Source organism: Sorex fumeus, unplaced genomic scaffold, assembly GCF_029834395.1.
Source record: "Sorex fumeus unplaced genomic scaffold, SorFum_2.1 ptg000018l, whole genome shotgun sequence".
NCBI classification, from domain to species: Eukaryota; Metazoa; Chordata; class Mammalia; order Eulipotyphla; family Soricidae; genus Sorex; species Sorex fumeus.
Genome location: NW_026606075.1, coordinates 6,012,269 through 6,027,753, shown reverse-complemented (window position 1 = coordinate 6,027,753; position 15,485 = coordinate 6,012,269). Strand labels below are relative to the sequence as shown.

General features: G+C 42.1%; 1 protein-coding gene across 1 annotated transcript in view; it reads right to left on the bottom strand.

Moving 5' to 3' along the window:
• The window catches only part of ELL2 (elongation factor for RNA polymerase II 2), an 87,852-nt gene that overhangs the window by 26,322 nt on the left and 46,045 nt on the right, over positions 1 to 15,485 (bottom strand). The window contains exons 3-4 of the mRNA XM_056112505.1: positions 10,625 to 10,746; positions 4,780 to 4,943 (exon numbers count right to left, since the gene is read on the bottom strand). Of these exons, the coding sequence (XP_055968480.1) occupies positions 4,780 to 4,943; positions 10,625 to 10,746 (286 nt within the window). The remainder of the gene's footprint in view (positions 1 to 4,779; positions 4,944 to 10,624; positions 10,747 to 15,485) is intronic.

Here is a 15,485-nt window from a genome sequence, read left to right as displayed (position 1 = left end):
ATCAGCTCTTGAAAATGCCTCCTTCTTCCAATGGAGAAAGAAATGAAGTCGCATTCAAGGTCACTCAGACCCAAACTGACCCATGAGATGGACGGTGCAGGGGCTGCAAAGGTAGACAATGAACCCTAAAATTAGACTGGTCTCTTCATATGCCTAAGACCGTCTAACCTGAATAAAAATACGCGTGGCTGGGAGGGAAGCTGGAGACCTCAGAGGGAACAAGACAGTGGTGGTTTGGGATTGAGACGGGAACAGAGTTAAGTCTAGAATCCAACTATGAATAACTTCGTAAATCAAGCTTCTTTAATAAAATTTAAAAAAATAAAATAAAAATATTAAAAATAAAGTCAGTAATAAAAAATATATATATTTTTTCTTTTTGGGTGATGCTCAGGGGTTCCTCCTGGCTCTGTACTTAGGAATTACTCCTGGCGGTGCTTGGGGCGACCATATGGGATACCGGGGATCAAACCCTGGTTGGCCAAATGCCTTCCCCGCTGTGCTATCGCTCTGGGCCCAATAAAAATATTTTTTTTTAAGAAAAAAATATGCAATTCAAGTAAAAACCCAAAATTCAGGTAGAATCTGAGAAGTTTTAAGATACCAATGGATTCAGTTAGTGGTTTTCTCTAAAAAAAGGAAAGCGTTCTAACAGAGTTTGCTCCCAAAATACATGCCCCGACTAGGGCCAGAACTGCTGCTGAGGAAAGTATTTTCTAGGTAAAACCCTTTCCTGCAGTCTTGGGGGCAAAGCTGCTTTGTTTCTTCCAATCCACAGTTCGGGAGAAGCAGGCATTGTCCCAGGAGCTAAGGCCAGGTGGCCTTGGGAGCTCTCTTTAGCCCCTCTGCTGGGCTGTGCCCTGATTCAGCTGTCAGCGGCCTGGCCTGGCACTGGGCCACCGCCAGCATTCGTCTCAGCTGTCCTTTGCTGAGGCTGACGCTGCTGAATGGAACCCTGTTCGACAGGTACTTCTAAGCCAGCACAGCTGAGCTTTTGGTATCATTTTGATCTATTATGAATTCAAGAGGCATCTTCTATTGTCTTAACAAAAGGACACAGTTTTTTTTTTTTAAATGAGGCCCAGCATGTCATTCGCTGTTTGCTGATACCAACAAACCCATCATGTGAAATAGAGCAGTAATCAGAGCCTACCCCAAAAGGTGAGGGCACAATTTAGACGAGTGTCCACTAGTGAAACAGCAAGGGAGCCTTGTGCATCCAAACAGTAAGTGCTGGGTTTTGAAAGGTGACTGATGAGGTGATCAAGAATTGACCGAATGAACCAGATAATGTCTTTTTTCTTTCTGGGTCACACCCAGCAATGCTTAGAGGTTACTCCTGGCTGCGCACTCAGGAGTTACTCCTGGCGGTGCTTGGGGGACGATATGGGGATTGAAACCGGGTTGGCTGCATGCAAGGCAAACACCCTCCCTGCTGTACTATCACTCCAGCTACTGAATCAGATACTTTTGATAAACTGAAAAAAGCAGAAAGATGCATGCTGAACTACCTGGAAGAAGCACTGGAATGGATTGGAAATGGATGAGGTTCAAAGGAAAAGGATCTAAAAAAGCCATTGCAAGGAACAGTAAAATGAATGAACGAACAGAAGAGCCACCTGGAGTATTGGACTTCTGTGATTCATTTTGGCCTGACTGGACATTTTAAAAGAGTGGCGTGTCTGGAGCCAGAGAGCATACAGTGGGTAGGGCATTTGCCCTGCACATGGCTGACCTGGGTTTGATCCCCAGCATCCTCTGTGGTACACTGAGCACTGTCAGGAGTAAACCCTAAGTACAGGAGTAAGCCCTAAGCACCCTGGAAGTGACCCAAATCCAAACACACAAACAGAGGGTGATTCGCCTAAATGTCTAGGTTTGAATTCTAAGGTGAAGAACTGAAGATAAAGATGAGAGCAACAAAAATTATTCTAGGGATAGATACAGGCACCACTAAGAGACATAAAAGGAGTTGGATGTCATCTGAGTTTGAGCATAAAAGGCAGAGGCGGTTCATAGCAGCTTTTGGACTGTGCAGCTCAGCAGCCAGGCACAGCAGAAGGAGATTGGGGAATCAGCTGTGCTTGGAACAGCAGAGATGAAATTCTACTCAAGCTTCGATTACCTCAGAGTTTATGAGGTCACTTCATAATGAGCGACTCCCTGTCAAATCAGTAAGAAACGCTGCAAGCTTTATTTTTAAAATGTATTAATTTTTTGTTTGGGGGGCACAGCTGTCAGTGCTCAGGGGTTACTCCTGACCCTGCACTCAGGGATCACTTCTAGGGCACTTGAGTGTGCCGGGGGTCGAACTTGGGTTGGCCATGTGCAAAGCAAGGGCCCTATTTCTCCAGCCCCAAAACTCTGCAAGTTTTAAACTTCCCTAGTAAGACCAGGGAGTGGCTGGACAGTGGGGCTGTGGGCACTGAACTGTCTGTTTCGTAATTCTGCCCAGGAATTGTGCTTGACAAGACAGAGAACAGCACATGAGCGCAGGGGCTGCCCAAGGAACATTCATGGAAAAGTACAGGAACTGCGGACTTGGACACTCTCTAACAGATCAAGTTAAAGGTTTTCGGCTAGTTAGATTGGGAAGAAAAACCCCATGTGAATGGCCTTAGTCTTCTAATTCCTTCAGACATACCAAGTTGTCTAGCTGTTTATAAATAAATGGGTGGTTTTGGAAAGAGTAAAAAAGGTAGTTCGTAACAGGGAAAGGGAATTTTATACATATAAGTGTGCATCTTAGAAACAGTAAGATTAAGATTCTCAAGTGCAGAAGTTTTGAAGAGAAGTGAGAAAAAAAGGAAGGCTGAAAAGCCGTTACCTCACTCTGCAGGAAAGGGGTGGTGAAAATCTTATTGCTGGGAATTTACTGGGCAGGGAACCAGGCCCCAGGGGTACAGATACCCAGGGAAGCCATGAATTGTTGTTAAACCAAACTAAATGTATCTAAGCTAAGCACCAAGTCCCAGGAGCACTGGCTTTGTTCCAAAGAAATACTTATTAGCAGCACTAGCAGAGTTTCTGAGAGCTGAATTTGCAGCTGGGTCAGCAATGGGAAAACAGGAGCAGGATTAGACCACACCATGGAAAGATGCTGATTAGGGATGTGGTGCATCAGGAGACTTTTTAAATATTATTATTATTATTTTTTAGATCATTTCTCGGTGAGCATTTCAAATATCCTTTCAATATTTACCACTGAGTGATTTGTGTTATTAAACTTCTCCAGTGCCTCAAAGAACTCGTCCTCATTCTTTCTAATTCTATTTTTTTTTAACCAGAATTACTTTTATTTTGTAGGGTTGCATATATTCTTTTGGTTAAACCTGATAGGAATATAGAAACTACTTGTATCTGTTTTACAAATAAAGAAATGGATAGAAATTAAGTTATTGGCCACTTAGCTTGCAAGTAACTCAATGGATTTTTAAGCCTTACTTTGTAATCACCAACAAACACTCAACTGAAATACTGAACAATCTCCTTCAGATGCAATTTCTTTACATATTCTCATATTGTTAAACTGGACTGTTTATTTTTTGCTATTGTAGTTTGTTGGCTCTTTATATCGCCATTGGATAGGTAGTTTGGAAGTATTTTTAATTAAACCTACAGACAATTATTTTATTCTCCTATCAGGGTCTATAGCAGAAAAGAAGTTTCATTTTAATGAGATAAGATTTACTATTTTTAAATTTTACGCATTTTAGTATCACTTAAGAACATTTTCCCGTTCTAAGAAGCAAAATATCTTTATTTTTCTAAAAGTCTTTCTGATTCTTCCTACCGTGGTTAACGGTTAATATAATATCAACTCTTTAAACCACTAAAACTGGAGCCCCAGACACCGTTCAGCAATGCTTTGTATGCTGGAGGCCCAGATTAGCAGCCACCACACACGAGTCCCCAGAGCACTCATGAGCACCAACCCAGGTGTAGAACCAGAGCACGGCCACACCGGGTGGCCTCAGACCAAAACCCACACAAAGAAATTAAGGTCAAGGCCAGTGTTATTTCCCTATTCAGTCTGATTTTTTTGTATATTTGAAAGGGCTGATGATAAGTATGGGGCTGAGGAAAAAAGGTCTACAAACCACCTTACAGTTGAGGTATAAACGAATGCTTTGCTAGCAGCACATCTGAATACTTCTGTAGAAAAAATTTCTTATTTATAGAGATCCTCTGAAAATGTAATACAGCCTGTGACAATGAGGTCATGAACTCAAAAATTCTACTCATATGTTTTGGCTATAAAAATCACCCAAGTCACAGTGCAAAACCAAAGCGATACTGCATCACTGAAGGGACACCAGCCCGTGACAAAGGAAATACAACAGGTCTCCTATTATAATCCCTCGCAATAAAGTTACTAGACCAGATTCTAGTATTGTGAAGTAGCAATAAAGGGCCAACAGAAAATTCAGGATTTATGAAAGAGAGAAAATTTCAATCTATTCAGCGGGCCAGCGATATAAAGAGAACAGACTGCGGGTGCTGCTCAGTGGAACAGCATCACCCTTGTGCAAAGGACTCGGGTTCAATCCTTGGCCCAGAAAAAGAACAAAACACAAACGAAGCAAAATAAAATAAGAACGAGAACAAAGGACTTCTGGCCATGTCATTTGTTCCTTAAAACCTTGTCATCTGCTCATTAACCAAAACTTTATGAAAACTAAGTTCTGTGTTTGCAGTGAGTTAACATTACTGGTATTTTCCTATAATGATCTCGGATTATTCCAATCAGCAAGAAGAAAAAAACAAATCTATACCAACCTACATACGGTCCACCATGTTTGATAACTTTTGCGCTTCGGTTTCGGGATTCCTCTTCTGCCTGGGTCATTCTTTCTCGTGTCACCTGATATGAGTCATTTGTTGCACATACTGTAATTTTATCTTGTATAAATCCCAGGCAATTAAGCTGAGATGCTCCAGAGCTGGCAAGTAAGACAGTGGTTGTTTGGTTAGAGATGTCCCTTGGTTGGCATAGTCAAGGCAAAATGGGTAAATCTTGACCTCAGCAGCCCGAGTCACTCTGAAGTCCCCAAAGAAACCATACACCGCTCATTTTAGATCAAGCAGCTGCCAAAGTCCCTCTTCATTTCAGAGTATTTCTCGAGGAGAGACGTAAAATGAGCTCTTAAGGACTTTGATCCATGACATTCTGAATAAGAATCCATTTATGGAATGAAAATCAGAGTCATGACAAGCACTTGAAGTTCTACCTGTTTGCTAGCCACTACGTTTAAGAATTGTCACCACTGATGTGAAGAATATAAAGAACTTTCTTTCAGTGGAACAATGACAAGCAAGAGTTTAGAACTGAGTGGATAAAAAGACTCACCATAACAAAATGTCCTTTTTTTTTCCCCTTTTTTTGACTTGTTTTGTTTTTGGACCATACCTGGCAGTGTTCGGGGCTTATTCCTGGCTCTGTGCTCAGAGATCACTCCTGGCAGTGTCTTAGGGGATTGCATATGGTGACAGGGACTGAACCCAGGTGAGCCAGGCTGTAAGGTTAAGTACACCACCCAAGGCAAGTACTATCCCCCCAGCCCTGATTTGATTTTTAATAAGATGTTAATTTTAAGGCAAAAGAATCGCTAGGCATTAAAAATTACTTTGTTATCAGCCTAAATATTTGAAAAAATATAGATTTGTAATTTACCACCTGGTGAAATTTCGATATAAGATAGCTAAATTTCTATCTGCAAACTATTATAATAATTTTTAAATTATTTTATTTAGAAAGTTTCTTTAAATAAAATAATTTTACTTCTTCAAAGCAACTTTTTCTAGATACAATGGCCTAACTATAAAGCAAACATTAAATTTTGTCTGAAAAATGCTAATAAAATAGTCCTGTCATTCACTTCATAACGATTTAGGCAGGGTTTGCCTGGTAAGCAATGTGTGAGGTACATAGATACAGGGTTTACCAAGGACTGTGACCAAGATGGTTCCTCTTTGTATAAGCGCTGTGTCTAATGGCACAAGGACACAAGGATCAGTGAATGGAACATTTTTTCCCCCCTTTTTGGGGAGGGTCTCACCCAGAGATGCTCAGGGTTACTCCTGGTTCTGTACTCAGGATTTACTCCTGGAAGTGCTCAGGAGACCCACATGGGATGCCAGGGATCGAACCCAGACTGGCCATGTGCAAGGCAAACGCTCTCCCTGCTGTAGTATTGCTCCAGCCCCCACTAGACATTCTGACAGTGTGATCATGTGATCATCAGTGTGATGCTGGAGAGCAGGGTGGGGTGGGGAGTCCTACAGATGCACTTCAACCACTTCACCTAGTCCTGTAAGCGAGACAAAGTCTTCCTGAAGCAGTGATGCCTGGGCTGATCTAGAGGGATGACTACACAAGTGGGGTGTTGGTAGGGGGAATAACAGAAGTGTTCTTGGAGGAGAAAAAAAAGTTTTCCGTTTGGTCAGAGAGTTGGAAAGGAAAACCAGAGAAAGGAAGAAGAAAACCCACATGGGAACATCACCCAGGGTGTGCCGGAGGATTTGGGGCTTTATACCAGGAATAAAAAAAAAAAAATGTTGGACATCGCAACTTCGAAGGAATGAGGAAGTATCTCAAAGGAATCAACTGTGGGAAAGACCAAGATTTAAAAGAAACAAGAGACAAAAAGGAAGATCATAGGAGAATGGAAAGACACCAACAAAGGTAAAGAGAAAGAAATCGGAAGAGAGATGTGTCATGGAAACTGCTGTAAAGAATGCCAAGAGAATGCTTCAAGCATGGATGCTGAGGCTGGAGAGACAGGAGCAGGTGAGCTGGTCGTCTTGCATGCAGCTAACCTGGGTTCAATCCCAATCACCAGAAATCATCCCCAGAGCACAAATGGAAGTGACCCCCGAGCATAGTTAGGTATGGCCCCAAAACCAACCAAGCAAAAAAGATTTAGTGCAAAATACAGACAACAAGTCCAGAATAGTAAGAAGTTAAAATCCCCACTAGATTCTGGGGGAAAGGAGAAGGTCAAGTGCTTGCTTTGGCAGCACATATACTAAAATAGGAGACGGCCAAATACCCTTTTGGGGAGAAGCTTCAGTGAAGTCGATCATTTACACTGAAGACGGATTTGGGGTCCAGAAGTGAATGCAAAGGTAGCTGCTTTTAATTGTCACACTGAATGAGACAGACAGGAGTGTGTATGCTGGGGGAAAATATGAAAGGAGAATGAAGTTCCAATATTTGGCAAAAGCTGGGTGGAGAAGCATGAAAGAAGGAAGACAGGCAGCAGGGCTGAGATCTGGTGGCTGTAAGTCTCCATTAAAGAACCCCCCCCCCCACCCAAAATTTTTATCAAATAATAAAAATAAACTGAACCTAGTTTAAATCACTAAGACGTTAATAGCCTTTTCCTGGTAAAGCCAAGAAACAAACCTTTACCTGAGAGATAAAAGAGCTCAAACCTAAAAGGTTGCCTAGAATCCTCCTACAATGGAGTTACCTTCTGGGCTGGAGAAATAATACAGTCAATTGGGCACTTGCCCTGCATGAGGCTGACCCAGGTTCAATCCCTCGTACCCCATATGGATGGGGCTGCAAACCCCACCAGAGGTGTGCAGAGCAACTGAAGTTAAGATCTGAGCACTGCCAGCCCTTGCTTCTTCACCCTTCACAAAAAATAAAGAGTTAAAATACTAGGCCAAAGACATATCCCAATAGACTGGAGGGCATGCTTTGCATGCAACAGCTCCGACTATCCCTGCCACTAAACACTGTCATGTGAGGCCTAATGCCACCATACCACCTCCCAGGTTAAAAATAAAGTTCAAACACTTTGACATACACATATAAACATTTCTGTAGACTTTGTCTACTCTAGTTCACTGTCACCCATGCTTTAATGTGCATTACTCTGTGGGGCTTATGCCCCAAACTATGTATTTTCACTAGGCCAAGGAGTGGATAGATTAAAGAATTTCTGAAAGGTAATTCTGACTTTGGAACTTCTTCCATTACACCTATCAGAGTAGTAAGGTTCAAGGAGATTAAAAGAGGAGAAAAGAAGAGTCATTAATATTTTTTGAACTATTTATTGAGCATCAATTTTGAGTTGTCAGCTTTGTGAGACTAGAAAAAGGACATCATTTTGTTTCTGTTTTATTTTTTTTTTTAACCACACCCAGCAGTGCTCAGGGCTTAACCCTGGTTCTCTGCTCAGGGGTCATGTCAGGAAGGACTCAAGGGCTATTATGTAGTGCTGGGAACTGAACCCAGATCAGCTGCATGCCAGGCAAGTCTTCCTATCTTTCTGGAGAAAAAGGACCTTATCCCTAGGAAAGGGACACTGTTAAGAAAGTTTTTGCTGTGATGGTAGTATGGTGATGGGGGGAATTGGAAAGAAAATGGGGACACTGGTGCTGAAAAATATACACTGATGGAGGGATGGGTGTTGGAACATTGTATGACTGAAAATCAATCACAAACAGCTTTGTAATGCTCCGTCTCATAGGGAGTCAATTAAAGAAAAAATTGAAAAAAAAAAAGAAAGAAAACTTTTGGTCTTGACAACATTTCTCAGGAGAGATGAGATCAATAGGAAAAAGTTAAAATTTAAATAGAAAGGGAAGAACCAGTTCTGAAACAATATACTTGCCAGGTTGAAAACCGAAAGTTTGAGTGCGCTTGTGTAAAACTGCTACTTTTAATTCAGGCCTATAAAAGAACGTTACACAGAGCAAGTTGGATGATACTATTATGAAGCGGAGCTGGTTCATTCGAATGCATCTGCCCTAGTTTTCCTCCCACAACTGTTCCTTTTCTCTCTCTGTATCATGTAGAGTTTGTAAGTGACCTTAGGTCTCTCCAAATATCAAAGTAGGCATCACCATGGAGACCGTTCGTGATGTAAGAGGAGGAGTCCCTGAATACAGTTCCCATGAGGTGCCAGGGTACACATGGGGTGCTGGCACCACAACCAGGAGTCAGTGTGCCCTGTGGTGTATAGAGATCAGTACCTGGGAGTTTGGGGGCGGGGATCTCACTAAGTGATCGGGCACATCATTCTGGGTGAGCCACCTGTGAAGTGAAAGAGTTGAACTATATACAATCACCAAGATCGCCTACCTACTGACTCTATAACTGTTTTGCAATATTGTCCCAAGAGAACTTTCTGAATGGTGAGAATGCTTTGCCTTTGCTCTCCACCATGACAGACACCAGCCAGGTGGCTACAGAGCCCATAAGAAGGGGTGAAGAACTGAAAGTGTCATTTTATTCTGTTGGGGGCCACACTGTCAGCTACTCAGGGACGACTCCCAGCCTGGTGCAAGGGGCTGTCCCCGCGGCCAGTGATCTGGGGGCCCACATGATGCTGGGCAATGAACCTGGGCTCCCTGAGTGTAAAGACTCAGTCCACTGACTCAGCTCTCCAGTCCTGAGAACCAACATTTTACATATTATTTTACTTCATCTATTGAAGTGTAAGCAGCACCCTGATGTCAGTGATTAGCCTGGTAAACTGTGAAAAGGTGTGTATGATCTATAACATGATCTACAACTGACACCAAGAAGTCTGCGTGGGGTGAGCAGTGTTTAGAAAGCAAAATGAACATTCACACGGGGGAAAAGCAGAGTGGGCTAAAACAGAGCGGGCTATGCCTCCTTACGTAGGAGAAATTCAGAAGTTTTTCAGTGAAGTGCTGATAGGCCATATCTCTGCCTCCAATACCCCCTTGAAACACAATTTTCCTTTCTTCTCTCCCTGCACCGGGCAAGTGCCTGCAGAGCTTCAAGTTCAGTGTGGATGGCAGAGAGAAATGGCCAGGCGTTGGGCACTCTAGAGTCCAAGGTCCAGGTCAGTGATCTCTCTCCTTGGGGAGCCAGCGTATGTGTATGTGTGTGGGGGGGAGATTTTGAGGGGGACACCTCCAAGGCCTTGTCTTTATCCAAAGACAGAGCAGACACTCTTACTTGTGGGTCCATTCCTGAATCAGAAATCATCACAGCAAAGAAGACAAACAATAAGTATATTCTTCAAAAAGGACCTAAGTAGATAAGGGCTCCAAGGTAAACCAGGGTGGTAGGGCGGAGAGGTGTGTATTCTTGCTTCTCCTATTCCCTGCCCTTCTCATTTTTTTTTTTTTTTGGGCTAAATATAGAAGTGACTACCAGACTGGGGTTAATATTCAGTTTTGTTTCTGCTACAAAATAAAAGATGTGGAGGGGGAAAATTGATCTTAAAACTTGCACAGCAGAGATGGGTGGATACAGATAAGACACGAATCCCCCCCCCCCCCACCACTTTAACTTGAATATACTATAAAAATATTATTTGGATGCAGTGCGTAAAAATTTTTTTAAAGGCCTCCAAATTGCTTTTTAATCCAAAAGAATTATATTTCATAGGTAGCAAATCTATACCTTAAAAGTTCCTTGGGGGGTAGAAACCTTTAAAATGGGTGGCTGTACCCTACAGTGACTAACATCATTTCTAGCAATTACAAGTATTGCTAGAAACGTAAATCTCAGCATTTCTCAGATGCATAGGCTTGGCAATTCAACAAATAGTTGTCAAATGACTATTATATATTTAATTGTTTGCAATACTCTTAGATAACGATGCCCCTTCCGTGTACCTTGAGATGTACTTACCTAGAGAACGTTTGCTGGATACAGTCAAAGCTGCCTTGAGGGTTGTCTTTACCCACATTTGACAAGTAGAAATTAAAGGTGTGCACTTCATTGGAGGGATCATTTTTGGGTATCTTGACAAGCTAGAGTGAAGGAAAATGAGAGAAATATCTCAGATTGTAAACCTGCATGGAATGATGAGAAATGAGAAATGAGAAATTCTGTGATCTACATTTCAGGTGAAAATTACTTCGTATTCAGGCTCTCTTTGGTACAGCTTTAGATAATTTAGGTGACTAAATCATTCCCCAGGGCAACGGCCATTAAAAAGCATGATCTTAAACAGAAGAGGATGTGACCAAATTACAAAAAAAGAATTACAAAAATTACACAGAGCCCATAGTTTGTACCTGCCGATGTGTTTAGAGGTACATGTCATGTGTGATTTCAATAGCAGTTCTCAACAAAAGGTAATATTGCACCCCAGGGGACACTCAGTGTGGGAGGGTGCTCATGGTATCAACTGAAAGTCAAATACAACCTCAACTCCCCCCACCAATGCCAAGAATAGTGACTGGGAAACTGGATCAGAAGCAGCTTGGTCCCTTAAGACAAGTATGAGAATTATAACCTCATTGACTTCTGAAAATTAAAAACATAGGGGGGAAAGGAGTATCTTTAATGCAAGGAAAGTCCCATTGTAGTTGGAATGAAGTCACTTAAAACTACTCATTCCAGATTTATACATACCAATCAGAAGACACTGAAAGCGAGTAGGTATATAGAGGCTACGTTTAAAGTATATTTGGTCAGACAGAGAACTGGAAATTAATTTCAACAATTTCTTCTAGAAATCATAAAGTTAGCAAATACACAATCAGACTTAGTAGGAGTTATTGTAATACTTTTGGGGGTGCCTACTCCGGTTAGCAATTTAAGCGCATTTGGGTTTGGGGAGATGGTTCAAAGGGTTGGAGTTAGATCCCTAGCACCTCAGGGAGCAACCCTAAACCATGAGTGGTCTCCAACACACTGGTTGTGGCCTCAAAGCCAAAATACACACACACACACACACACACACACACAAGCGCATGCACAGGTAAAAGTCTCATCTCAGGCTCTTCCTATAAAAGGTCTGAGGGCAAGATATCATCAAGCAACTTTTGTATCTCTGAACTTAAGGTTTAGTGTATCTAATTTTTTTGAAGATGGTGCCTATCAAGAAATTTATTTTTAATCAATATCAAAATAAATTCTTAAGAAGCAAATATATGAACAAAAGTATAGTTGTGTGTCTAGTGGGACCCCAGACAGGCTCTGAGCCCCCGGGAACAGGTGAAGAGCACAGCCCATCTAATTGAAAGCCATCTCAGAGCTAGGGTTTCTGAGGCATTGGCGGAGAGTCTCCATTCTCTCTCTGACACAGAGCCGAATCAATTTGTCCAGAGAGTGAAATCGGAGTCTGTCCTTGTTTCCAGAACTGTTAAGCATTTTCTTCAGCTGGCCTTTGCGTCTCTGGAACACACTAGAGAGCTGAAAATGAGATGACAGTGTCAGTGGCTCTCAGGCAGCTTCTGGCTCTGGGCTTCCCACCAAGGAAAAGAAATTCTGTCACCTTATTTGGAAACAATTTTGAATAGGCATACCTTTATGTGATAGGAACGCCCCAAGCTTAATGGTACCCCTTCAAGCTCTCTCTTTTTCTTTTTGGTTTTGGGCCACACCTGGGGATGCTCAGAACTTATTCCTGGCACCATGACCACTCCTGGCAGGAGTCAGGGGACCATATGGGGTGCCTGGGATAGAATTCGGGTCGGACGTGTGCAAAGCAAGTGCCCTACCCACTGAACTATCGCTCCAGCTTCTCTTTCAAGCTTTATCCTGTGGGGTTATTCCTAAGGGGGGGGGGGTATCTGTTTTCTTAGGAACTCCTGGTATATAAGAACAATTGAGCTAATGTCTCAGGAATGAGCTATTAATTTTAAACTATTAAGAGACTATGATTCAAAATAGTTTCTTATTTAAGATGAAGACTATAAAACTCTACCACCATGTTCTGGGCAACCGACAATGTAGATTTGTAGATTTTCATTTTCATTCCAAAACTGAGAGACCTTAAATCAAAGGCTTAAGGATCACAATCCACAACCCTCCTCCCCAACCTCCAGTCTGTCTTCGATAAAAAGCTCTGGAGAAAAAGTTTCAGAAACTTTCAGACATTTATAATTAACATAAATACTGTAGAGCAAGACGTGTAAGTCAAAGCTTCTAATTACTCTCAGATACAAGCTTGGGCATGTGGAATACCGTCGGAAAGGTCATTTCCACATCAAGTCACAGCCCTCTATTTACATAGGGATGTAGGGCTGCAGCTATCTCGAACGGACAGGCCAGCATCTGCTCAGGAACTCTCATGCCTCTGTGGCAGAAGGGTCTGAGTCTCAAACTGGACCAAGGATACTCGAGCTCGAGGCCCTTCCGTTGATCATTGATTTGCTCGAGCGGGCCCAGTAACGTCTCCATTGGAGACTTTGTTGTTACTGTGTTTGGCATATCGAATACTCTCGGTAGCTTGCCGGGCTCTCCGAGAGGGGCGGAGGAATCGAACTCGGGTCGGCCATGTTGGCTGCGTGCAAGGCAAACGCCCTACCCGCTGTGCTATCGCTCCAGCCCCACTAAGGATACTAGATGAAAGAAATATAGGGCCAAGAAGGGTTTCGTGCATGTGTTATTCATTTAAAATAAGTGTTATGTTCTTTTCTAGGCATTACAGCGGATTTAAACTTGTTTTAGAGCATCATCCACTCATTTAATTAATTTTTAAAAAAAAATTGGCCACACTCAGCAGAAGAGTTTAATCCTGGCTCTGCACTCAGAAATTACTCCTGATGGTGCTCAGGGGACCATACAGGATGCCAGTGACTGAACCCGGACTGGCTGAATGCAAGGCAAGCATGCTATCTGCTGTACTATTTTTCCAGCCCCCCTTATCCACACATTCCTGCCAAGGTACTTATAAAAGCTCAGTGAGACGCTTATATCCCAGTAGTATCACCGTTTGATAGAACACTTGCTTCTTAAACGGTGGCAAGGCCTCTAACACCTTTCCATTCAAATTCTTCATTTTTCAGACTGGAGAGAGGTTCTGTGTCTTGATCAGGGTTAGAGTCCATTTCCAATTGCAAATCAACGTTAGAAGCCCTGGTCCTATTCCATGTCTGTCTGGGACGTCTGAGCTAGCCTACTTGCAGATTGAGTTTATTCTCTGACTAGATCATACGTCTGGGAAGCAGAGGCATTTGTCTGGATTGTTCCTTGAACGTATCACCAGCATCTCTAATAGTGGATGCCACAAGGTAGTTATTTCACAGATGTTTGCTGAATGAATAGACTACATTAATGCCTGAACCAGGACTAGAAATGAAGTGTCTACTTTCTTTCCACTGGCATTTCCAAAAGCATGTTACAACATTCCTTTATATGAAAAAGGGTTTCTATGCTCAAATTAACGTGGGAAATGCCAGGTTAAACAGAATGACATTCCTTACTCCATATTCTTGCAACTGAAGAGAAGTTTCCATGTATGAACTCAAAATCCATCTCTTCCAACTCACTAGCGTCTCTGAAGGTCCGCTGTGTCTTTTTACCAATGACCTGGTACAACTGCTATTTTACTGTAAATCTTAACTTGAATTGGCTAAAAATTAATACAAATATGTAAACAGTTTAAGTCTTTGCTGTTCTTAAACCATTTCCAGACTCAAAAGGAATCTGTGATCTCCTAATGACCTAAAAATTTCAGCATAGCTAGAGAAAAGTATTTGCATATACTGTTCAGGTTACAGAGTTGAGGGGCAGAATAAATAATCTAGAATCAGAACAGAAAATAGAAACTTCAACCTGAAAGCCACAAACCTTATTTTTCAAACGAGAACTGCAGTTTTTACTCTAAGTCTAGCATTAGGGGTTCAGGGAAGGGGGGAAAGGTTCTCAGCTCAGCCCAGATGCAAAGGCCAACGCGAGCGCGGGCGCAGAGAGGAGGCAGGCGACCGTGCCTTCACTGACTATGGATAAAGAATCAAAGAAGTCAGTAAGAGCGAAATATTGCTGAGGACCAGGAATGCCAGGGGCTGGAAAGGGTCCTACATATGCGTGAAAACACCTGAAATATCTACAGGACAGATACTTTCTGAGAATAGTGGAAAACGGCAGCTCTATCCAAAAGAAATGTCAAAATATCTTTCGGTCGCATATAAGAGTGAAGAGAAGTGATGAAGGGCCAGGGCAACAGTATAGCAGGTGAGGTGTTTGCCTTGCATGTGCCTAAACCAGATTTGAATCCCGGCATCTTCGTATGGCCTCCAAGAGTAATTCCTGAGTATCGAGCCAGGAGTAATCCCTGAACATTGCCAGGCGTGGCCCAAAAGAATTCCAAAAAACCAAAACCAAACAACCAAACAAAAACCCCCAGGAATAATGAATGAAAAAGTGAGCCCAATTCTTTCTTGTTAACAAGACAAATATCAAGGGGGAAAAGCAAAGTGGAATAGCTTTCTCTTATTCTTATATAGCTCTTGAAGATGCAGTATTAGAATTTTTAAAAGTTCTTGGTGAAAGGGTAGAGAAGACCAGGTTGACCTTTTTAGGAGTCTGTGACTTCTGTGGGGGGTGATGTTAGAAAAGACATTCCCGAGAACTGCAATATCATCCCAACTTTATAATTTTAAACATTTTAAATGTTTATTTGGGAGGGGAAAACCTTCACCGGTGGCAACATTTCAAAACTAATTTTACTTGTTATAAGTAAACAACAATATTTATGGAATTAAAGTGCTAATTTATAAGTCAGGTTTGGCTACGCAGTAACAATAAGGAAAAAAAC